Here is a 23,375-nt window from a genome sequence, read left to right as displayed (position 1 = left end):
TCTACATCTCCAGGATGGGCAAAACCTGTCCCATAGATCTGGGTTAGAAAAACACTGTTTTCATCCCGGATTCCATTGAATCTGCAGTACTGTCACCCCAGTTTGGGACAGGACATTTTCCCAATGATCTCTTTTTAAAAACACAATGTTTAAGCACCGAAATGAATGCATTTTTACATAGACAGTGACTGCGGTGGGTTACCTCCTGCCCGTGAGTCTTTGCAGAAGATGGTCTAACCGAAGCACCTGTCTTAGCCTGGGAAACTGTAGGGCTGGCTTTTGGGGCAGAAGTGTCACAGGGAGCCAGTGCATCTAGGGACCACCTGCCTGGGGGCTCCTCCCACTCCATCCACATTGGAACAAGGAACCCTTCCGTGGTGGGACCCCATCAAAGGACTCAGCAGGGCAAGTACCTGATGGTCACATCATGCTTCTGTTTCTGAACACTGGCTCCAGAACTCTAGCCGCCCATGAGTCCTCTCCCATGAGCCTGCACTTCCCTGCCCTCTTGGTGGGTGAACCCTGGCCACGTCAGCGAGCAGCAGGGACAGTCAGCTTCACACGAGGGAGCAAACGCAGAGGCCAGGCCCTGGCCCCAAGCTACTCCTCAGAGAAGGAAGGAAGCCATGGAGGGCAGTGAGAACCTTCCCCCACGGTCCTAAAAAAGATGGGGGGAGAGACCTGGCTCCTGTGCCCTTCCACAGCAGGTGGGAGACCCTGGCTGGGGTGCTTTTTGGGTTTCACTGGGGTTTAGAAGTCAAGTGTTGCTCAGCTTTCTCCTCTCTGGATTGTAGATGATTCTAAGACAGGGTCCCACTCAGCTTGGCATTCCTTCCCCACGCGCTCACCCCCGCCCCCCCCCCAAGTCCGTACAAATGGGCTGTGCTCATCTTGAGTCCCAGGGCTGCATGCCAGGGACAGAAAGTGGGAGATGGGCCACCCCACGAACTGGAGGGTGCCGATCACTCTGCTCTCTCGGATCTTACTAAAATGCCATCTCCATCTCGGGAAGGTCTCTCCGGACCGCCTAGTTCATACTGCCACGCCCCTTCCCCAGCACCACCTTCCCCTGCACTCTCCTGCTCTATCGCCATCTGCAGGATGGTTACTTTCCCCACTTAACCGGACCTCTCTCTCTCTCTCACTCTGCTAGAGGGAGCAGAGGGATTTTTGTTTTACTCACTGATAAATCCCCATTCCCAGAACAGGGACTGGCACATAGTAGGTGTTCAGCAAATGTCGAATGAGTACATCGGCAGAACTGGAGTGCATTTCATAAACATCTGCTCGCTGAGAATGGGGTCTTCAGGCCAGTGAAGACATTAATAACCACTTCCTAGATTCCCCAAATAGTATGGGGCATGGAGTCCATAAAAGCTACACTGTTTCCCACTGGCTTCTGGTTGCCTTTGCAATAAAATGCAATTCCTTCCCGTATGGCCTCTGTTTTGCTTCCTTCTGCTCTTCCCAGCACACACCAGACTATGCCTCACTGGCCTTAAATTCCTGGGTCCTCTGAGCTTGTTCATACCACAGGGCCTTTGCAATTGCTGCCCTCACTGCCTGATAGCTCATCCCTCAGGGGGTCCCACGGCTGTGGGGGACCTAGCTCAAATGTCACTTTTCCTTAGAATCTTTCCTGCCCACCCAACCCAGTCACCCCGGCACGGACCCCAAGCTACGTTTAATTGTCTGTGTGGCACTTAGCACAGTCTACAATGATCTCGATCACTTATTGACTCGTAGTATGTTTCTTGGAGAATCTCGACCACCTTGCTTTCCCGAATTGCTTTATTCTGTCCTGCTCCGTCGAGCCCCCTTCCCAGTGGGTCTTCATGATTGCACGATCCCCCATATTGTGGGCGCTCTTGCTTATTAGGACTCAGACCAGGCCGGTTCGAAACCCCATCCCGGCTCAGAGCTCCTCTACAGAAGGGGCAGGAATGAGGAGCAAGGGCTTTGTCTTCTCCTTTCTCTGGGGTCCCTTGGAGCAGAGGGGCCGGGGGTGGGCTACTTCCGGTTCCCTCGCACGCCTCTCCTGGTCTGCTTCCCCCTGCCAGCCGTCTCGTCTCCGTGGAGATCGGTGTCTGGTCGTCTTGGGGCAGAGTCTCCTCTGTGGCTGGGATCTCCTCAGGAGGCGACAGGCATATCCCCCCACTTCAGCACTGCTGGCAGAATAGGCCCCAACCTTCTTCTCTGGGTGGGAAGTAGCTCCCTTTGCCCAGGATCTGTCTGGGGGCCCACTGACTCCACTCTATGTGGGTCCTGCACAACTGAGTGGGGGGATCTGTTCTTCCTGCCGGGGGCACCAACTTCTCCCCACCAGATCCCCCTGGATCTGGCACGAGTCCCAGGCATGTGTGCCAAGCTCCCCCAAGGGCACCCTCACCACCCCGTGCCTGCAGCTGGCACGAGGCTCCCGCAGTGCAGTGAGCATCCAGCAGGGGAGCGGGGTGCCAGCCTCCTGCTGGCAGTGCCCTCAGCCTCAGGAGCGTTCTCAGGGGGTGGGGCAGGAGCCGGAGAGGCACCCACTCGCCAACGCCCCATCTACCCACAGTCCCTCCTCTCCGCCACTCATCTTTCTTATACAAAACAGGGGAGGGCAGGAGCAGAGGGGCCCGGTGCTAGTTCCTGGCAGCAGTGCCAATTCTGCCCCAGGGAAGGTGTCTGGCCCCAGCCTTTTGGGATCTCTTAGCATCTCTTTGTCTGTAGTGTGGGTCCCAGGGACCAATTCTGGGGCAACTGGAAATGCCCCCTCCGTGGCTCCTTGGTTGTTTTTTGTAGGTTTCCCTTGCAGACCACGTGACATGAGATTAGCAGCTTGGCATTGCGGGCGCCTAGAGAAATGCCTGACCCACCGTAGGTCCTTGGTGCCCACCATCTGAAAGAGTGACTCAGCAGGAAGACTGCTGGCTACTGTGAGCTCCCACAGAGAAACGACCAGAAGAGGAAGGGGCCGGATGGGGCCTGAAGGGGTGACACCATGCGCTCCCTCCCCACCCCTGCCTTTCACCTGTTAGTTTACTTCTCGTGGTGACCTCAAGGGGCGGCCCAGCCAGCATCCTTTGCAGATGGAAAGACTTCCACCTGCTCCAGGCCAGGGCAGGGCAAGCAGGGGGGTGAGGGGAGGGGCAAGAGGAGGGAGGCCGAAGAGGCTGTGGCTGTGAGCGGGGCTCTGGTGTCCATGATCCTGGCTCTGTCACCCCTTGGCTCAGCTACCAGATTCTCTGACTCCGGTTCCTCGTTTGTAGAAGCGGGATGGTAAGACTACATTGTAAGGACTGAGTCAGCTAATATAGGTCACGTGCTTAGTTCAGGTCATTAACAGCACCCAGAGTAAATTTCATGACCGTCACGATCATTGGGGCAGATTCAGGTCTGTCTACCTGCAAAGTCAGTGCTCTGCATGAAGCCCCCCATTCCCACGAACTGGGAGGGGTGGCGCCTGACAGCGGGCAAGGAGGAAACCCTCCAGGGCACCAGGACCGAAAGCAGCTGAGGCCCCCTGCGGCGGTGACAGGCGGCCCTTCCGTGCCAGACCGTGGCCCACGGCCCTGGTGTAAAAAGCACTGAGGAACCTCTGTGGGTCTTTAATCAGGGGAGTGAAATGAGGAAAGTGAGGTTTTAGGAAGATTAATCTGGCAGCAGGCACGGGATGGAAAAGAGTCAAGCTTAGTGCAAAGAATTATGACTCCCGCCCGGCTGCGAGAGGCGGGTCATTAAAGGAGAGTGGCCTGGTTCTCAGCTCCCTGGGTGCTCAAGGTTCCCGGCAGCGGGGAAGGGCGGGGCACCGTACTTGGGAGGAGGCCGACAGAGGGCAGTGTTTGGTCAGTGACCATGGCCACTGCAAGGCAACTTGGCGTCTGGACAGCAGAACAGGCAGCAAAGCTGGATGTTAGGAGGCGGCAGCCGTGGGCCCAGTTCCGAGCCGAGCATCCCACCGTGGGCCATGCCACGCGTACAGGCCCTTCAGGGCTGGCGGGACCACCCACTCTGATGGGCGCCAGCCCCCGCAGGTGCCGGGGCCACCAAGGTTCTGAGCGCCGCCCAGAACTGGCAGCCGAAGGGCAAGACAGAACCAGGGCCGCCCCGGCCAAGAACGGAAGGAGCGGCAGCTCTTAGATCTTCTCCCTTTATTTAAAGCTGTCAGGATATATCAAAAGTGGCTGAAGCAAGTCCAACTTCTCTCCTCCCCCAGGAGCCGGAGTCCTTGCCGGATCCCCAGCGGCGCCGAGCTGTCGAGAGGCACTGCCCACCCCGGGGCCCTCACACCAGTGTGTGGAAAACCTCCACCTTCTCCCGGTACAAGTGGTGGAACTGCTTGGCCAGGCAGTGGAAGGGAGCTTCGTAGTTCTCCGTCTCCTTCTGCAGAGGCGAGGTGGAGAAGTTGGTGGTGTTTCCGCCTCCTCAGGACTCCCCCGGCCCTCCCCGCGGCAGGTGCCACACCCACCTCACCTCCTTTGTCCCGGGCAACAGCAGGGCTGGCTACTAGCGCGGCACAGGGAGGGAATCGAGACACGGACCGGTTACCTAACTTGCCCAAAGCCTCATGCCCTCAGTGGTGGGGCTGGGGCTGCACCTGGATGCTTCCACAGAGCCCGTGCTTGCGGCTGCGCTCGCCCCACGTGTGCCGGGATGCTAAAGTGAGACTCTTGTCGCTTAGTTTTGACTGGGGCCCTCGAGGGGCCATGCAAAGTAACAATGGCAAGAGCTGTGGCACGGACCCCTGGGGTGCCTCTCCCTCCCCCTCGAGCTCAGTGGGAGGCTGCAAGAGAAAGCCCGAGGCCCAGGGGCTCAGGCCAGTGCTGGAGCCAGGCCTGGGAAACCTCGAGGTCAGCCCGGGGCTGGCTGCGTGGACGGCTGTGTGCAGCAGCACTGGCTGCTGAGCCAGCGGCCGGCCGAGCAGGAGAGCCGGCCTGGAGCTACCCCAAGGTGCCTCCACAGGGACGGGCTGCAGGAGGGGGACGGGCCCCAACAAGAGCCAAGGGCCAGGAACCAAGGCTGAAGGAGGGGGTGAGGTGGGGTCACCCGTGAGCGGGAAGCTTGGTGGGGAGGGTTCTGCCCAGGGGCCGGGGAGGGCGCGTCAGTGCGGTGCTCCCAGGGCGCCAGCCCGAGACACCTGGCAAGTCCAGAGGGCCTGCGGCGGGTCCCAGCCAAGCTGCCCAAGCTCCCTCTCCTGCAGGCGGCAGGCTGGGGGCGGGAAGGGCAGGCCCGGCCCTGCTTCCCATGGCAGGCATGGGAGGGAGCCCTGACTGGACGCAGGGAACAGTTTTCAGGCGCCCAGCACTGTGCGTCTTCGTAACTGAGATGACTATTTTGTAACCAAAGGTGCCCAAAGGACCTCCTGTTCTCTAAGCGATTAGACAAGTTCTGGAACTGGCCCTAGATGATCTCCACAGGGTGGGAAGAACCGGTCCCACAGGGCGAGCATGGCCAAGCTCTAGGAGAAGGAAAACCGTAGTTTCTCAGCTTAGCTAGGGTTCTCTCACTCTCTGTGCACGTGTGTCCTTTTTTTTTTCTTTTCTTATGGAATAAGCTGGCAGAAGAAGGAACCCGCTACTTTGAGGGCAGAGGCTCAAGCTATGCACGCATAAGAACCCACCTCCAGACCATCCTTGGCAGCTGGCAAAAGCACAGCCTTGCCACGAGGCAACGAAATAACCCCAACGACAGGGAAGGGTTTCCAGACGGCAGAATGTTCTGAACTCATCAAGCTCAGTGCCCTCGCTTTGCCGGGGGAGCAGTCTGTGGCCCAGGGGTGCCGCTGGGGTGTGCGGAGCCCGGCCTAGGATTTGAGTTCCCCAACTGGAGAACAGCCTTACCGCCTGCCAGCCGGGGAGACGGAGACGGAAATGCGCAATGGAAACCGGTTCGCACAGAGAGCGTTACCCAGACTTTCTCACGAGGGAAATCCCAAACGGGAACGGGACAAGTTAGCCAAGAGCAGAAAAAGAGGTGGCGCCACTGAGGAACGAGGGGACTTTGTAGCCGAGAAGAGCACCTGTACTAAGTGTGCGACTGCCAAACCCCACCCCCCCGCCCCGCCCCACTGTCAGACAGAAGGGAACACACTCGTCACATCTGCAAGGCACCTTTGGCTGTATGGAACATAACGCCCTAGCAACGCCAACGTCAACAGTAAAATGTTACACTGGGGGCGCCGGGGTGGCTCAGTCGGTTGGGCATCTGACTCTTGATTTCTGCTCAGGTTGTGATCTCAGCGTTGTGATATGGAGCCCGTGTTGGGTTCTGCTTTGCGTGTGGAGCCTGCTTAAGATTCTCTCTCTCCCTCTTCCTCTGCCCCTTCCCTCCTCCCTTTCCAAAAAAAGAATGTTACCCCAGTTGAAAGCATAGTTAAGTACGGAGTAGACAGAGGATGAGGAACGCGTAGGACACGCACAAGGATTTCCAAATGTATTTGAAAGTTCCTGAAGGCAAGATCTGTGGAGAATGCAATATAAAAAGTAAAAATTCAGTGGAGCTGAGCCTTTCTATATGCCATGGAGCACTCCCGAAGTAGCAGATGTAAACGGCACCATTTTCTGAATGCATTACGAGGGTTTGCCGATGACACGAACCCGTTTGTTAAAGACTAATCATAATCTCACTAACATACTAGAAGAGTACATTTGCTTTGTATGAAAAGATCCTTTGATCAGGCTCTCTGACTAGTGCTCAATCTGGCCTAGAATTCTGCCTCTGAGAGTCCCAAAGTAGGTTCTGTGGGAGGCCAGAGCTCCTTCTAGAAGGTTCTCAAGCTTAGACTGGCATTCTAGTCCTGGTTCGGCCGCTCATAGGCTGGGCAACCAGGGAGAGCTACACAAGCTTTCTGAGTCTGCTCGTCATCTGCAGAACAGGGATAGCACTGGCTGTCTTGTAGGGCTGCTAGAAACTTCTGCAGATAATGTGTGCAGATGCCTAGCACACAGTGGGCACTCAACAGAGGTCAGTTCCCTTCCCTCACCCTGCTGTAAGAGAAGAGTCATCCCCACAGATCCTTCTTGAACTTGTGTTTAATAATGTCCTATAGAGATGAACTTTTTAAAAAACTTGATTAAAAAAATGTATTTTTCATTTTTTGGTCTGAAAATGTCAAGTATCAAGGGGTGTAAGAAAGTCCAAGGCAGGGGGCACCTGGGTGGCTCAGTCAGTTAAATGTCTGACTCCTGACTTCGGGCCAGGTTATGGCCCAAGGGATCCCCAGGGATCAAGCCTCCACATTGGGCTCTGTGCTCAGTGTGGAGTCTGCTTGGGATTCTCTCTCCGTCTTCTGTTGCCTCTCCCCCCCACTTATGCTCTCTCTCTCTCTCTCAAATAAATAAATAAAATCTTAAAACAAGTCCAAGAGGAACTATAAAAAAACCCCAAATAGCCAAAGCAATCCTGAGAAAAAAGAACAAAGTTGGAGGCATCACACGTCCTGATTTCAAACTATATTAAAAAGCCACAGGCACTGAAACAGAATGGTCCTGGCATAAAAACAGACACAACAACCAACGGAACAGAACTGAGAGCCTAGAAATAAACCCCTGCCTCCGCGGACAGCTAGTATTTGACAAGGAGCCAAGAACACTCAGTGGAGAAAAGCTAACCTCCTTAATAAATGATGCTGGGAAAACCAGATACTCACAGGCACGAGAATGAAACTGGACCCCTGTTTTATACCATTCACAAAAACTAACTCAGAATGGATTCAAGATTCGAACTTGAGACCTGAAACCGTAAAACTCCTAGAAGAAAACATTGGGGAAAAGCTCTGGGGCAGGAAACTTGGCAATGATTTTATGGCTCTAACGGCAGAGCACGAGCAACAGAAGCAAAACCCAATAAATGGGACTACATCAAACTAAAAGCCTCTGCACGGTGAAAGCAACCACCCACAAAATGAAAAGGCTATTTGCAAACCACACATCTGAGAAGGGGTTAATATCCAAAATATGTAAGGAACTCTGGGAACTCTATGGCAAAAACATGGACAGTCTGATTTTAAAAAAAATGGGCTGAGGAGCAAATAGACATTTTTCCCAAAAGGATATTCAAGCGGCCACCAGGCCCGTGAAAAGATGCTGGACACCACTCATCCGCAGGGAAATGCAAATCAAAATCACAATGAGATTGCTACCTCACACCTGTTAGGACGTCTATTACCCTGAAAATAAGAGATAACAAGTATTGGGGAGGAGATGGAGAAAAAGAAACTTTTGTGCACTGTTGGTGGGAATGCAAGCTGGTGCAGCCCCTGTGGAAAACCATACGGAGGTGCCTCAAATGTTAAAAAGAGAGCTCCGATACAACTGAGCAATGCCACATCTGGGTACATAAGCAAAGGAAATGAAATTGCTACTTGGAAGAGACACCTGTACCCCCATGTTCCCTGTAGCATTATTTTCAACAGCCAAGACACAGAAACAACCCAAGTGTCCATCAACAGAGGAATTAAAGAACCTGCGGTTGGCATGCAAATGGACAGGATGGAATAGTATTCAGCCTCGAAAAGGAGGGCATCCTGCTATTTGCAATGACGTGGGTGACCCTTGAGGACGTTATGCTCGGTGAAACAAGGGAGACAGAGAAGGACATATACCACATCTATTCACTTATATGTGGGATCTAAAAACACGCCAGGTCGTAGAAAAACACAAAGCAAACTGGCGGGTGCTAGGAGCAGTGGGGGACACAGGTGACAGTGCACTGAAGGGGGCCAAGTTCCAGTTTTAAGACGAGCCCGTTCTGGGGATGGAATGAAGGGTACAGAGAGAGGAGGTCAGACGACCACGTGGGGACCGTGAGGACCGTGGCCGCCGCGCAGCAGTCAGGAGGGCGGAGTCAGGCGCCAGGTGTCAAGGCTTGGCTGCGTCTCAGGCGGCATCGGGTTCTATTTCCTTTTTAATTACAGCTTTCTTACCCGAGCTGCCAGTGGTGCTTCTGTTAGCCTCAACTCGGGGGACTAGTTAGCTTACACAGTTAATACCAAGTACTTAACCACGGCCTCCCCCGGCATAATTGATACCCACCCGTTTCGCTGGCACAGTAACAAACACCCACGCAGAGTTGAAGCATGTAGCTCAGTGGCCTGTGATGACTCATGTGTTGGGGGTGGGCATTAATTTTTGAGCTCCATCAAGAGTTCTGGGGACTGTGGGATCCTGGGGTGGGGAGGCAATTCCACAAACGTGAATGGAGGCAGAGGGAGTAGTAAAATATGGCTTGATGTGGGTAGTACACCGTTCGCTTGGCTCAAAGGGGCACCGCGTACAAGGGGAGATGCCCTCCATCCCGTAAAAGCTGCTAATGCAAAATTCATTAGTTTAGCATCTGTGATCATCGGGCCAGAGGCAAGAGGGACATCTATCCTTGTATCATCTATGAATCCGAAACTTTTAAGTAACAACAGTATCAATTAGATTCCTAGGGGGAATGGGCATACTTCAAAAGCAAACATTTATTGAGTGTTTACTATGCACCAGACTTTGTGCTAATGTTTTCCTATTCACCGTCTGACAGATTTCTCACATTCATCATTCAATGAGGAATAGATTTTCTTATTCCCATTTTACAGGTGAGGAGGCTGAGGCATTGGCAGCTCGATGAACAGGCTAAGTTCTGCGCCTCACCCCCAGCGGACAGAGTGTTGGCCTCTACCTGCTACACTGTCCCAAGAAAGCACGCCGCTTTGGTCGGGGGCGGGGGCGGGGGGGGGAGATTTAAAAAGTTCACATCCACACAGCAACTGAACAGCAACACTTGCCAAGTTTTGTAAATGGAACAGTGCAAGTGTCTGCAGCGTGAGTAGAAAACCACCTCTAGACTATTTCTTAACTAGCTCACTGACTCTTTTGGAAGGCCAAAGATTCAGGCCAGGGGGCCACAAGGCCAAGAGTGAGGTCCGAGTGACAACCATGGATGTTTCTGGCCACGCGGGCCTTGGCAAGTCTCCCCACCAACCCTGGGGAGGGGCACTTCAGTCAAGAACCTTGGCCCCTGCTGGCTGGAATGGATACTTCTGGGTTGCTCCTGCAGGGGGAGTTGTTACTTTCCTCCCTTCTGGAAAGTCTGATAGGAGCATGTCTGACTGGTGCACACGGGGTCCCATGCCCTACCTTGGCTGCAGGGAGGCTGGGACCTAAAAGGTCTCAAAAGCAGGAAGGGGGTTCTCAGGCGCTGGACAGCCAGAACTGTGAGATGGCGCCAGTAGCAAATCCCGCTGGCTGTCCCCTTTCTCTCAAGGGCTCCTGCGGACTCTAAGGAGGGTACTTTGTGGCCTGGTGTCACGCTGGTGCTGCAGGGAGTTGGGACAGGGAGCCAGCGCTCATAGCCCCGGCTCGACTCTTCACAAATCATGTGACCCTGGGCAAGTCACTTCACCTTCTCAACACGGAAATGGGGATGATAGGACCAGCACCCAGGGTCACGGTACTGACTGTGAGGACCCGTGAGATAATGCTCCAAGGGCACTGTAACCCACACTATCTCACGTGGACACCAAGGGTCGCTATGATCAAACCCGATGCACCTGTATTTCTCATTAATTGAGATACAACTATGTCGGCGCTGGCCAGCGCATCTGCTTTCCTGTAAGTGCACGAGTGACTCTGCTGTATCAAGAAACGTTTTGAACCAAGAATGTGCACATCAGTTCCAGAGGAGACTCTGCCTATGGTGGGGTTCGAGGCTGTTAAGATCACGTGAAAGACCACGTCCGGCAGAGTCCCACTCCAGACTCGGCTCCGGGGCGAGCGGGGCTACTTACCACGGATGTTTCGAAACATTCCAGGCCTTGGCCCAGGGCCCACGCCCGGGCCTGAGCCGAATCCACCACTCGTCTGCTGGCCAGGTCTGTCTTGTTCCCCACTAACACACCTGCTCGAAAGAAACAACCATTTAACTGGTTTAACTGTGGCAGCCTGGAGGGCTGCTGGGGAGATCGAAGGGCGAGCATACTAATTCTGAGGGGTCTAAAACACTGTCGAGGAGAGGCCAACTGATTCGAGGTGCTGAGCACTGGGGAAGGGGGAGGGGGAGAGAAAGGGGAGGGGGAGGGGGAGAGAGGCTCCCGGGCTGCACACACGCCCTCCCCACCCCTGCCTCTGGAAAGCCACAGGGCTTTGCTTTTCACACCCAGCTTTCGCTCAGCCCCTTTTCCAGACTTCACGCCGATCTGTCTGCCCTGTCTCCTTCAGGCCGCAAGGCGAGGGCCAAATTGATGCGCGCATTTGCGATAATTCCGAGCGCATGGAGCAGACGTTAAAAATGGTCATTAATACTAATCTAAGGACTGGGCTCAGAGCCAGGGACTCGGAGGCAATTTAGAGCTGTTCCCAGCTGCATCAGCTGCAGCTAATTTCTGAGCCCGTCTCTGGAGATCGCTTTCCCTGGTCTCTAATGAGGGGAATTTGTTGATCTCACATAGGGATGAAAAATAAACTGATTTAAAGCATTCAGAAGTGACAATAGGACTTGAATGTTTACTTGTGGCCCACATATAGGAGAAAATGAGGAATTCATCCCCGGGGCTGGCTTTCAGAAATAAAAACTCATTCATATCACAGCACCTTCTCCGTATTGTCCTTGAGTCTCCTCTCCATGACCCTGTGGAGGGTAAGGGGCGTCTTCATGCCCATTTTACAGACTCACAGAGGTGTGTGTGGTCACTCGCTGAGGTTTCCGGGGCAGCTAAGAGGCAGTGCCGCCCTACCATGAAGGCCAATACTCTAAGCCAGGGGCACCGCACCCTCTTTTCTAGCCTTAGGCACCTCTGCAATGACCTTGAGCTCGTGAACTCGAGGGACAGCCTCTGCTGGAAGTCCCACAGCTGACGGCAGCTCCTACCTGGGAGGGAGGTGCCTGGAATCTGTGACCGAGCCTTCTCCAGCCATTTGCTGCAGTTGATGAAGGACTGCTCGTTGGTCACGTCATAGACGAGACACAAGGCGTTGGGACTCTCCCACTGTGCCAGAGGGACAGGATGAGCATGTCAGTAACAGTGGGAGTGATTCCTAGGTAGGACTTCCCAGGGAAGCGATGCGGGGTTGGTGGGGGGTGGGGGGTGCAGGTGGGAGATGAAAAACCATAATGGGGATGGGAGTCAGAAACCTGAGCCCACCCACAGGTACCCATGGAAGGGCTGGGCTGAAGGCGAGGGCCGGGGCTGAGCCCTGCGCCAGGCTACCGTTCTGTGTGTGGTTGAAAAACCTCCCAACTTTGCAGGGCTGGTCTCAAAGATCCCCACTGAGCTCGGGGAGGGTAACTGACTTGCCCAGATCAGACATGCTTTAAAGACTGGGGTAGGACTGAGGCTTTTTTCCGACCCAGAAATGCTATGGCCTGTCGCTGGTTTCATCCATTCATTCTCTGTCACATTCCTCTCAAGGGCTCACTGTTATGTCAGTTATTATGTTTTTCTGCTTTGCAGGCCTAAAAGAGCATCCTTCTTCCACTAGCCAGCCCCTGGAAGCTTGTTTGCTGGCATCTTCTTAATAAGGGCTGGCTTTTCAAAATGCAAAGAGCACTTTCTGCTTCTCCTGCAGTACATCAGCCCTAATCCAAACCAGACCGACAAGTCGACAGGGCTTGCTGTCCCAATTAAGAAGCAGGCCTATGCTCTCAGGGGCTGTGGCCTGGGATGTCCTGGGACGTCCTGAGGCCTCGCACAAGGCCACAGGACGGCCCTGCTCAGAGGCTGTGATGCTCGTCCTGGCGCACGAGGCTCTGGCCAGGCCCCCGTCTCTGGGGACCCCCATCCTGCACAATTACAGCCTGGTTTATTTCTGGTGTGTCAGTAGCCTCCCAGGGTGTGGGGAGGAATCTTTTTCCCTCCAGTTGTCCTTGGAAGGCTGGTCCAGCATTGGCTCTGGAGGGTTTACTATACCCCAAGGCTATGCTGCCCCTTTAACGGAACTGATGAACACCCCCCACCAACTTCACGCTGCAGACTAACTCAAGAAATTTTGCTAGAACCACAGTGACCTCGCCTTTGTGCATGCAGGGGACACCTCCTTCCTCTAGGCCTCAGTGAGGGGACCCAGGATAGACTTGGGATCAAGCTGGGGCTAGAGCAGGAGCCCAGCGTCAGGGCTGGCTGGAGGCAGGGTGTGGGCTGACCGGTACCCCTCTGGCTTGCCCAGACACGTCCTCCCTTCTGCCCAGTAGGGCAGCACCCAGTGAGAGGCCGTGCACACAGCACGCACGTGGTAGGCATCACAGATGGATGTGTGAAGCCGGCCCATGAGAAATGACTGTCATTAGATCTGTTTCCCTTAGACAACAAAAAAGGGGTAGAAAACAGTTTCTATTAAAATGTAGCTGTTCTTGGAAAGGCAGGGGAGGGCTCTGGAGAGCTCAAACCTTCTAATTAGCTCACTGGCCCAGATTAGCGGAACTGTTACCTTGATAGGTACAGGGAGCTGGACCCTGCGAGGATGGCTGGGTGGGCCAGAGAAGGACCCCCCAGGGGTGGGGAGGGGCAGCAGGTGCAGGTCCCAGAGCTGGACCCCAGAGGTGGGCGGGGAAGGTGAGCCTTGCTACGGGGCCTCCAGGGTGCCCCCTAGAGGGGAAGGAAATGTTTGCTTCCATCCTGTGAGGCTGTGGAGTGCGGACTGCGCAGCACCATCACCAGCAGCACCATCACCATCAGGACGGAGCTGGCCAAAGAAGGGGGGCCCAGAGCGCTGCGGGGACTGAGTCACACAGCTCGGGCGCATTTGGAACCTGGCCATTCCAGAGCTGGGGGGTGGGGGACTCAACACGCATGTGCCAGTCCTCCTGGCCAAGGGGCTGCGCATCCCAAGGCTGGGAGGACTGCTCCTGGAAGAATTCTGCTGGGGCAGCTTCTGGGAGAGCAGGTAGGGGGCAAGTTTGTGTGGACGGTGGTGGTGGTTAAGGAAAAGATCGCACGCTACTTGCCAGTTTATCCAGCATTTCGGAAAACAGCTCCTTGCCGGCAGAGTCAAAAATGAAGAGTTCCTAGAACCAAAAAGGCAGGTCCCCAGAAAGTCTACACGTAGGCAAACGGCTGGCCACAAGTCCCCGAGGTGACCCTCCGCTCCCTGCAGACCCGGCTTCATGGTGAGCTACACCCATTCCCACAGGCTCGGGGAAGACGACGAGGGAAAGAACAATCTGGAGAGCCTGAGACGGGCAGCGCAAAGGTCTCCCGCACCAACTAGCACTTTCTGTGCAACAGCTCACCTCTCCTAACCCCGAGTGCACAAATACCAGGAACAAGCTGACTTCCCACCTGGCAGAACAGAATGCTAAACAGGCTGACAAGTGCTCTGGTTTCCAAAAGGTCATTCTGCACTTTGTTAACCAAATTGATTTTCAAATCTTAAAACAATTCTTTTTAAAGCAGGTCACAGAGTAGGCCTGGAAAAGGTGTTTAAAGTAGGACAGCCTGCCATGGGGTGGGATTCGGACAGAGGGCGCAGGGGGACCCTTCCCGCCCCTCGACGCAACCTTGGCCAGCCCATGCGAGGGCCCCTCCCTGCTGCTGCTGCTCCGGAAAGTCTCCCCCCTTCGGCTCCCCCGGAGCACTGGATGCCCCTGGCTGGCTTCTGACCCCGGCACCTGCAGTCCGAAGGTCAAGGCTGTACTCTGCGTCGCACGCCGCTTATCTGCACTCATTTTAGCCCTTCTCCCTGCACTGGGGGTACTTCAAGCTGTGTTTCCTCATGGACCTCTTTAAGAAGGCGGTGATTCATCCGTCTTCTCTCCAGGATAGTACTACACACGTGATGCCTTTGCAATTCAATTTCCAGAGTTACGGATTCCAAAAAAGGGACCTGGGTTAAGAACCCTGGTACTACACCAGTTCTATGAGCGCAGGGACCCTATCCCTGTCTTCTTACTCCCCCTTCTTTGGCCTGGGTCAGTGACGCTTCCCAAGTGCTCAGACAAGCTTCTGCCAAGTCCTGGCACTGTGTCCCTCTTAGGGAAGATGACACGGACCCCAGAGACTCTGGGCCCAGCTGGAGGAGCACTGAACTTTCTGGGGTCAAGGGCACCACTTACCACACTGTCTCCCGTGTCAGGGACTGGCACTGTCTTCACCACCAAGTCCACCCCTGTCGTCTGTGGGGGAGAACCGAGAATATGTGCATCAGAGGGTCCCGAGAGGCGTGTCGTAGGACACGATGAACACCCAAGACCCAGAAGGCACAAATACTATGTTCTGGATTGGTTGTTGGTGCAGAAGTCAGACAGGACCGACCAGCCCGGTCCAAGTCCCCGCCCACAAGGAGCAGCACATGAGAACCAGGCCGACCACCTGCCGGTCTGTTCCATGGACAGCCTCGTACCTTGTGGCTTGTGGTCATTCAAATAGATTCTCATCAAACCTCTCAGGGCTTCTTAAAAGAATTCTGGAAAGTCACTCCTTCAGGGTTAGGGGACGACCGCTTCTCTTTAAGCCTCGACCAGCCCCCAACTCCCACTTCTCACCAGGGTGTAGTTCTTCTGGAAATGGGCCCCATCACTGCGGAAGATCTGTGCCAGGGCGGTCTTGCCCACTGCTGGGTCTCCTGTGAGGTCGGAGGAGAAGAAAACCATCACTGCCATCCCTATCTGACCGCAGAATCTCTCACTCCAGAATGCTAGTTAGAAACCAGAAACTTCAATGGCTTTTCAGAGAAAATGTACTTGATTCTCCTGGGGACTTGTGAGGTGGCTGGCAGGGCCACGGGCCCAGGAGAGCAATCTTCAAAGCCCGGTCGCAATTCTTCAAGGGTAATCCTTTCATCCGAAAGAACTGACCCAGAAGGTAACAGAGCTTGGGCGGGGGGCGCTTTCGAGCACTAGAAACAGAACTAACATCTGCCACAGAACACACCCCATGGGGAAAAACTCTCACTTTCAAACTTGAATTTACTTTGAAGTCTTATAAGGTAAAGGGGTGTGACCCGCTCAGTCTTACGGGGCTCACCTGCCTGACGGAACTAATTCGAGTTCAGAGCTTCTGTACGTGGGTCCCTGCACGCTTCTTTTAGGACAGGGGGGTAGAGGTTGGGAGGGCTTCTGTATTTACAGGAAGCAAGGGATCAGGTGCTAAATTTATCAATTTGAAATCCATTTCCAAGGGATACATTCCGTCCCCTGCCTCCCCGTGGCTGAGACCACTACAGACCCACCTCCCCAGGGGCCTCGCCATGTCTGTCCTCAACGGCCACCGTTTCCTCTAGGTTCGCCTTAAACCCTCTGGGGTTTCTCTCCCCGCCCTTCCTTCATGAGTCCACAGCCCCATAAATTGGTATCTCCAAACTAAACGTGTACGGCGTAAGTTCAGTCTGAGATCTGGACCTTCCGCAAGACTGTTGGGAGATATTTAATCTGGAGGCTCTTCCCTGTCCCCAAGGACGCTGCAGGCTCTCCACGCCCCCCCCCCTTAATACCGCTGTGTGCATCGCCCCCCCACCCTGCCCCCACACGTGGCTCTGCTCAGCCTCCTGGGACTCCACACTGTTCTCATCTGCAAGATCTTCCGGGCCGTGAGTCTGGCACAGACGCTCCTTCGGAACACCTGTTTTCTCCTCTCTCACGCCCTGGGTCCCCGCAAAACCGCTACTGCACTCGCAGGCCTCTGACTCGCATCCTACGGTGTGGTCCCCTCCCTCCCCTTCGCTGTTTACAGTTGGATCCCACGCGCCTCTTCACTTGACTTCTCTACAGCCCGCTGCTCTGTTCACTTTTCAGTTTTGACTTTTCCCACCTATAATATTCTCTTGCGAGACAATTACTTGACTACTTGTGGCATTTCATTTCCTGTGAACTCCTCCAACATTGAGTGAGCTGTTCAGTCTTGCTTTTTTCTGTTTACCACCATGACTTAGAAGGGAATCATTCACCCGGTTCCCTCCTTCCCAGCCCCCACCCCCTACCATCACCATCATCCACCTCACTGGGCAGAGGAAGGGTCCGAGGCTCAGAGAAAGCTGGGTAACTGGCCCAGAATTTCAACATCTCACTCTCCCCGCCAGACCCCACTCCTCTCCTAAAGCTCGGAGACACTCCTGACCCATTTCTAACACTGCCCCTACAGGCCTGCATCACCGCAGCCTTGCCTGCCATCAGGGGCGACCGCGGACTGGACTGTGGTGGGGTACCTGTCCATCTCCGAACAAACAGAGCGTATCGCTTTCCTTCTTGTGCTTTGACTGCATCCATGCTCCTGACTCCAATTTTGCTTCTGAATCCAGTTAGAAATTGGCTCTTCTCGCTCGTGAAATTCCCCACAGATTTATTTGTTCTAGTTAATTTCATGAATCTTTCTTCCGACTGTCAGTCAGAGTCACCCACACTTAAAGAAAGCCTCGTGTGCCGGCTGAGGAGGGATCCAGCACAGGGAAGGCAATAACTGATAAACACGTTTGCAGAGCAACACGATGACAAGTGCAAAGGCAAACAGCACAAGCTGAGAACCAAAGTGTCTGAGGGCGCATCGAGGAAAGAAACGAATGAGCAGTTTCATCAGCAAGGACGACTTCCCTGGGGCGAGGCAGAGCCTGGGGTGACGGCAGGGAGGGGCCCTGATGGACAAAGACGGTGACACCTGCAAAGGCCCGATGCAAGGTCACCTGTGACCTCTTAATTGCCAAGTCCAACGGCTTTTCCTCAGTTCTCCTGCTCCCTGATGTCTCCGGAGGATGACTCAGCCCAAAGCAGCCCACTCCTTCCTGAGCCCTCTGGCCGTGGCCCCAGTGTCCTCGCACGGGACTGATTCTTCCACTTCCTGCTTCTGAGATGTGGCCACTCCTGTAGGTCTGTCCTCGGCCCTCTGCTCCCAGTTGCTCTGTCCCGTTTACTCTCTTTCCCCAAGTCACCTCTTGGGTCAGGATCTCTCTCCCACGCTCTGTCTGTACCTGCAACAACCTGTGGACACTTCCACGAGAATGCTGGGCCTCCACCCAATCTGTCGACAGCCTGGCTCGTGTCGCACCCCCAGGTCCCAAGTGGTCTTGCTCACCCATCTCTCTGGTCCCGCTCATGTCACCATTTGCCCACGCTTCCCAGCTGTACGCAGTCACCTCTGACCGCATCTCCCCGCTCCTCCCACCATGCCCTGCGCTCTCCTCCTTGCTTCTGATGTCCTTTGCTGGGTCTCCAGCCTGCATGGCCTTTGTTGTCACTGCTGACACTGCACTAGTTACCTCAACCTGGGCTCTGTGCCCTGCCTTGTGATGCGGGAGCAGGGACTTTGCAAACATGTGTCTCCTTTACCAGGGGCTTCCTGTCTGGCTCTGCCAATGTGAGTTCTAGAGAGAATGGCAGCTGGGAGAGGGGGATGGGCTTGCTCCCTTCTTACCTGCCTGCTGTGTCTCTTAGGAGTACCCTGGCAATGACCTTCACCCAGCAGCAGGTGGTAACGTCTCTCCAGTTTTGTTTGTTTGTTTTTTTTTTTTTTTTTGGTACTCCCAGACCAGGCTTATTATTCCCCCTCAGAGATGCCAGGATCGGCGTGGGGGGAGGGGGCGTGGCAGTGTCCCCTTCTCAGAGATCTGCATAGTGGCTCCCCAGGGCGCTCCTGGGTTTCTGATGTCCCTTCTTCCTTCCAGGCCTCCAGAACCTGTGTGATGAACACCCACATGAAATCTCAGTGGTGCAGTACCTACTGTAAGTTCTGCTTTTTTGCCCGGACCCCGACTTCTATAGCAGTGGTAGCAAGAGTGGCCTCCCAACCCAGACCCTCAGGATGGTCCGGAATGGATCTGGTCACATCTTGCCTGAACATGGGGCTTGGCTCCCTCCCAGGGGGGAATGGGGCCCAGTGATCTGTGGCATCACATGGTGGGTGACTGAATTCTTGAGGTCCTATCCCAGCGAAGCCGTGACCCCTTCTCGGGAATCTGGATCCTAGCTCTGTGGGGTTCCTCCTTAAGCCTCTGACACCCCAACCTCTACCTACCACGTCTGTGTCACCTCAGTGTTCTCTTCTTGCTTTTCCACTTTTCCAACCCCCGTTGAACCAATTCTGTATAATCAAATGCCCAATGTATTTTCTGTTTTCTTGAGCAGGTCTTGCCTGACGCGCTCCCCACCTGCCCCTCTCTGCTTTTTATTTTTCTTTGTTCTACCCACCCTGTCGGCACCAATAGATGGAGGTTTCCAGGACAGCATTTGATGTCACTGTACCCCTCTCTGCCATCAACCCTGAATCCACCTCCAATCTGCTCTCCAATTATCCTTCACGCCGAATCTGGGCCCTACACTCCTACTCTCTTGCTCTCTGAGAATCCCTCAAAGGTAACTTCCTTCTACATCTCCCCACCCAAGTTCAAATTCTCTGTCCAGGAAGGCTCCATGTCCTTCCTCCCTCTTGGAAAGCCATCCCTCCCTCTTGCCTTTACATGTGCGGCCCCCGACTGGTAGCATGAGACTTGATGTCAGAGCCCCCATCCCCACTTCCATCAAGGGGCAGTTAACTGTAGTGCTTAGGGCACAAACTCCAGCCCCCCCCCCCCCACTTATTAGCTATGTGACCTTGGGTCAGTGATCTCTCTCTGAGCCTCAGTGGCCACTTCTGCAAAATGGGAGTAACAGTACCTATCTCATGGAATTGTTGGGAGGATTTAATGAGCTGATGTGTGCAGCGCCTGACGTATATGAAATTATATTTAAGTGATTTTTAAATATATAAATATAGCAATAAATCAGTTTTATTTACAACAGATGAATGTCAAGGGTGTAATCCCTCCTCGTCTCCTCATCTGAGCCAGAACAATTAGCAGCCGTGCCTTGAGGTATTTCTCTGGTGTCTGGTGCACAAAGAGCATTCTATTCATGTTTGTTGGATTATAAATTATTCTGCGCATCTCAACACTGCCACGAGTGTAAGGTCTGGTCTGGTTCTGCCCTGTATTCCCGTTATACCTTGCACGGTGACTTACACACAGCAGGTGCTCAATAAAGATCTGTTGAATGAATGAGCACTTAAGTTGATCAAGTCCCTCCATGACTAGTTACAGGAGAGAAAAAAGACAGAAAAACTCAATTTAAACAGTAGGCCTGGGAAGGGGAAGGAAAAATAAAACCAGGGAGGGGGGTGTCGGCAGCGGGGGTGGTGTGGAGAATGAGAATTTGGTGATGGTGGTGGGGGAAGGGGACCTGATTCATTGTGCCGAGGTCTTTTTGGTTTCTGGAAACTTCCATGAGGAAATGCCCTCGAGGCCCTGAAAGGAGGCTGCAGTTAAGGACTAGACTGGAGTTCACAAGTCACTTACTCAGGTGGTGACTGAAATCTGGGCAAACAGTGCCTGAGGGAGTGGACATAAAGAGGGGCAAAGAGTCTAGAACCGAGGCTTGGGGACAGTAGAGCTTTGGGCTGAAAACAAAGTCCTGGAAATCAGATCACCGGGGTCTGGGTGCCAGCTCTGCCAGATCCAGCTGTGCAACCCAGGGCAAGTGTCTTAGCCTCTCTGGGCCTCAGGTGCCCATCTGTAAACGAGGATGACAGCAATACCCATCTCACAGGGTTCTTGTGAGGATTCACTGAGATACCTGGGTTGGGGGTTCTGGCACAGTGCTGGCACACAGGCGCTCAGTACGTTAGTCCCATGATGGAAGTTGAATGAAGAAAGAGAAAGAAGAGTTAGACAGAGAAGCCCACGGAGGAAAATACACGGTTTCAGAAAACAAAAACGTTCTCACGGTATCTGCAAGGAAACCGAGGCTGAGGGAAGTTGCCGTGTCCCAGATGACCCAGGAACCGCCAGAATTACTTCTGTTACACAACACTGCCTCCCCTGGTGTTTCTGGAAACTGGAGACCTCTCTTGAAAGGCATGGTTTTTTGTTTTGTTTGTTTTTTTTTTTCTTTCTCCAGTATGATCTGAGTTACTATGGTCAGTCACCTTTCTGTGTGACTGTTTTATTTTCAAATTAGAAAAGCCCTTAAAAATGTCATCAGTTTCAGTCTGGAAGAGAGGAATCCAAACAGGCATCTCTTTTTCCTCTAGATGGTTTCTGACCATTTCTTTCCTGAGCTGGTCAGGGAACCCTGGCAAGATCGCGGAGTTCAAAGGTAACACAAGTGAAGAGCTTTGGAGCTGGGCAGGTCTGGGGGCTGAAATCCTGCCTATGACTTTCCTTCGCTGGGGGGCGGGGGGTAACCTTGGGCAAGAGACTTGACCTCTCAGTGCCTCAGTAAGAGGAGAACAATACAGCACCTACTTGTGTGCTACAGGGAGGGGACTGAATGAAGTACCCGTGCCTGCCATGCACTAAAACTACACCTGTGTCCAGAGGCCCCAGATGAAACCCAGGCAACTATCTTCCTAAAGGTGCAGACACATAAAGGGAACGCCACAAATGTGAATGCCGCACTGTCATTCATTCCACACACAGCTACTGAGTACCTCTTGGGTTCAGATATTCAGGATGCTTGAGATACAGGAGTCAACAAAACGAAGACTTGGGGGATTCAACATTCATGTTCCCCTGAGACTCGGGTGGCCCAGTAACTCTGGCTCTTAAAGACAACACACATGGGCCTGTTGTAAACTCTGGTCAACTGCACATTATTGTCTCCAATCCCGGTTATCAGAGGGGGTGGGCTCAGGGGAAAAAAAAAAATCCCACATGTAAAGACCTCCAAAGTCACTGATACCTGACTCTGGGATACATCACACACTGTTTAGATGAAACACTTACGGTGTGTTTAGCCGGACCATTTTTTTTTTTTAATTTTTTTAAACGAGTCTGCTCGTCCTGAACACAGCTGGAAAACTGGTGATGGTGGTCTCGGAGTAGGACCGGGAGTGGGCAAGTCCGCGGGAGCTACAGGTGCGCTCTGGAAGATAATTCTCCCACCCTAACGGAATCTACTCTATTAGTAATTACATTAATTCGCCTTTGGAAGACACAAAAAAAGGGAACGAGGGTAGGCAATTTAGGAGAACTAAAGCTCTCATATCTTAGAAGTCTCTGGACTCCGGAGGCTGTAAATTTCAAACTCACCTGCCAGGATGCATTTGGCCGCCAGCTTCACCATGGTAACCAACTACCTCCGCGGACGAGAGAGGGAAGAGCGGCTGCTAGAGGCGTTGGGGGACTTGCCTGGGAAGGGAAGTGGAGAGAGGAGACGCTCAAGGGGCCTGTGGCCGCGGTACGGACCCGCTGGGCTGGGGGCGGCTATCGGGCGCAAGGACTGGGGCGGGGGCGCGGAGGAGGGCCAGATAGGGCTCAGCTCGAGGCCTCAGAAGGCGGCCTCGGAGGTGCGAGCGAGGCGACGCGGCCCCCGTTCCCAGCCCAAAGCCGACAGCGGGGACCGAAAAGTGAGACCCCGCAAGTCTACAGCTCCGACCCCAACGCAGAGCCAGAGATGCTCCCTCTCACCCGCCGCCCACCTGCCCCGCCTCCTCCTCCTCCCCACTGACCCGCGATTGGCTGCCACCCAAAGCTCCCGCCCCGAAGGCTCTCGGAGGCCAGTGGGGGGAGGGGGCGGGGCTAACAGCCCTCCATTCACGGACAAGTCTTTAGTGCTATTTGTGCTTCAAACTCATCCCGCTTGACGAATGGTTACGGGAGATGTCAATCATTGCTACTCCCGCTCCCGCGCCGCCGGAAAGTTCGCGGAAAGGTAGCTCCAATCTCCGTAGCCAGAGGCGGTGATAAGAGAAGCTTTCTGATTGGCCACAGGTTGGCTTGGACCATCTGCGGGAGGAAGGGGGATTCGCTTCTCCCCCCCCCCGCCCTTCCGGAAGTGAGTTCGCCCATGAGGGGCGGGTCCGGCGCGCGGGAGTTTACAGCGGCGCTTGCGCAGTAACGAGGCTCCAGATGCAGAAGCAGATCTGTGAGCGGGTCAGACTTCATAGAGTTTCTTGGGGCTCCAGGTCGCGGGCACCTGGGATCAAGGCTGTGTGGTGCATCAGGAAATCCGGTTCTTGCCCCACATCCCGCAGGGAAGTCCGGTATTTAAAGCCCAACGATATTATGCGCTGTAAAATCTAAAATATGAACGTGTTTATAGTGATGTCTGTGAACGAGGAGAGCAAGTAAACTTTGCCCAGGGGGCGAGGGTTGCTCTCGGGAACGTGAAGTCCTACCTTCCGCTGAACCCACTTCCTCCCTCGTACAATGGAGAACGTGTGACCCCCTCCTGAGTGAAAGCGGGCGTCCAGGACCTTGCGGGTCCCTCAGAAAGGCTTAAGCCCATCTCCGCTGACTGCTCCCCGCACCCCCCCCCCCGCCCCTCTTGCTGGGCGGTCAGGAGACCAGGCTGAAATCCCTGCCGTCTTCCTGGCCTGGCGCCTCGCTTCACCCCGAGCCTCTTAGCTCATCTTTGAAGATGGGCCAGCAAAACCCGCCTCTGGAGTTGTCCTGAGGCGTACAAGAAGGGAAGGATGTAGGGGCCTCGTGCACCGTAGTGATTGTCGAATGAATGAACGA

General features: G+C 54.2%; 1 protein-coding gene across 4 annotated transcripts; it reads right to left on the bottom strand.

The window, feature by feature from the left end:
- Positions 1-4,118: 4,118 nt before the first annotated feature.
- IFT27 (intraflagellar transport 27) lies at positions 4,119-22,348 on the bottom strand. 4 transcript variants are annotated; one of them, XM_080811626.1, is made up of 8 exons: positions 22,323-22,348; positions 21,945-22,043; positions 15,439-15,518; positions 15,010-15,069; positions 13,903-13,962; positions 11,830-11,947; positions 10,751-10,860; positions 4,119-4,365 (listed from the first exon to the last, which is right to left on the bottom strand). In XM_080811626.1, exons 2-8 carry the CDS (start codon positions 21,976-21,978, stop codon positions 4,267-4,269), a joined length of 561 nt encoding a protein of 186 aa, XP_080667752.1. In that variant the 5' UTR covers positions 21,979-22,043; positions 22,323-22,348; the 3' UTR covers positions 4,119-4,266. The 4 variants fall into 4 exon arrangements, with proteins under 4 accessions (XP_080667752.1, XP_080667754.1, XP_080667753.1 ...); XM_080811628.1 differs by having other exon boundaries at positions 15,297-15,518; positions 22,323-22,345; XM_080811627.1 differs by having other exon boundaries at positions 15,297-15,518; positions 21,945-22,348.
- Positions 22,349-23,375: the final 1,027 nt, after the last annotated feature.

Source organism: Martes martes (assembly GCF_963455335.1).
Source record: "Martes martes genome assembly, chromosome: 8".
NCBI lineage: Eukaryota > Metazoa > Chordata > Mammalia > Carnivora > Mustelidae > Martes > Martes martes.
This window is presented reverse-complemented; position numbering and strand designations above follow the sequence as displayed.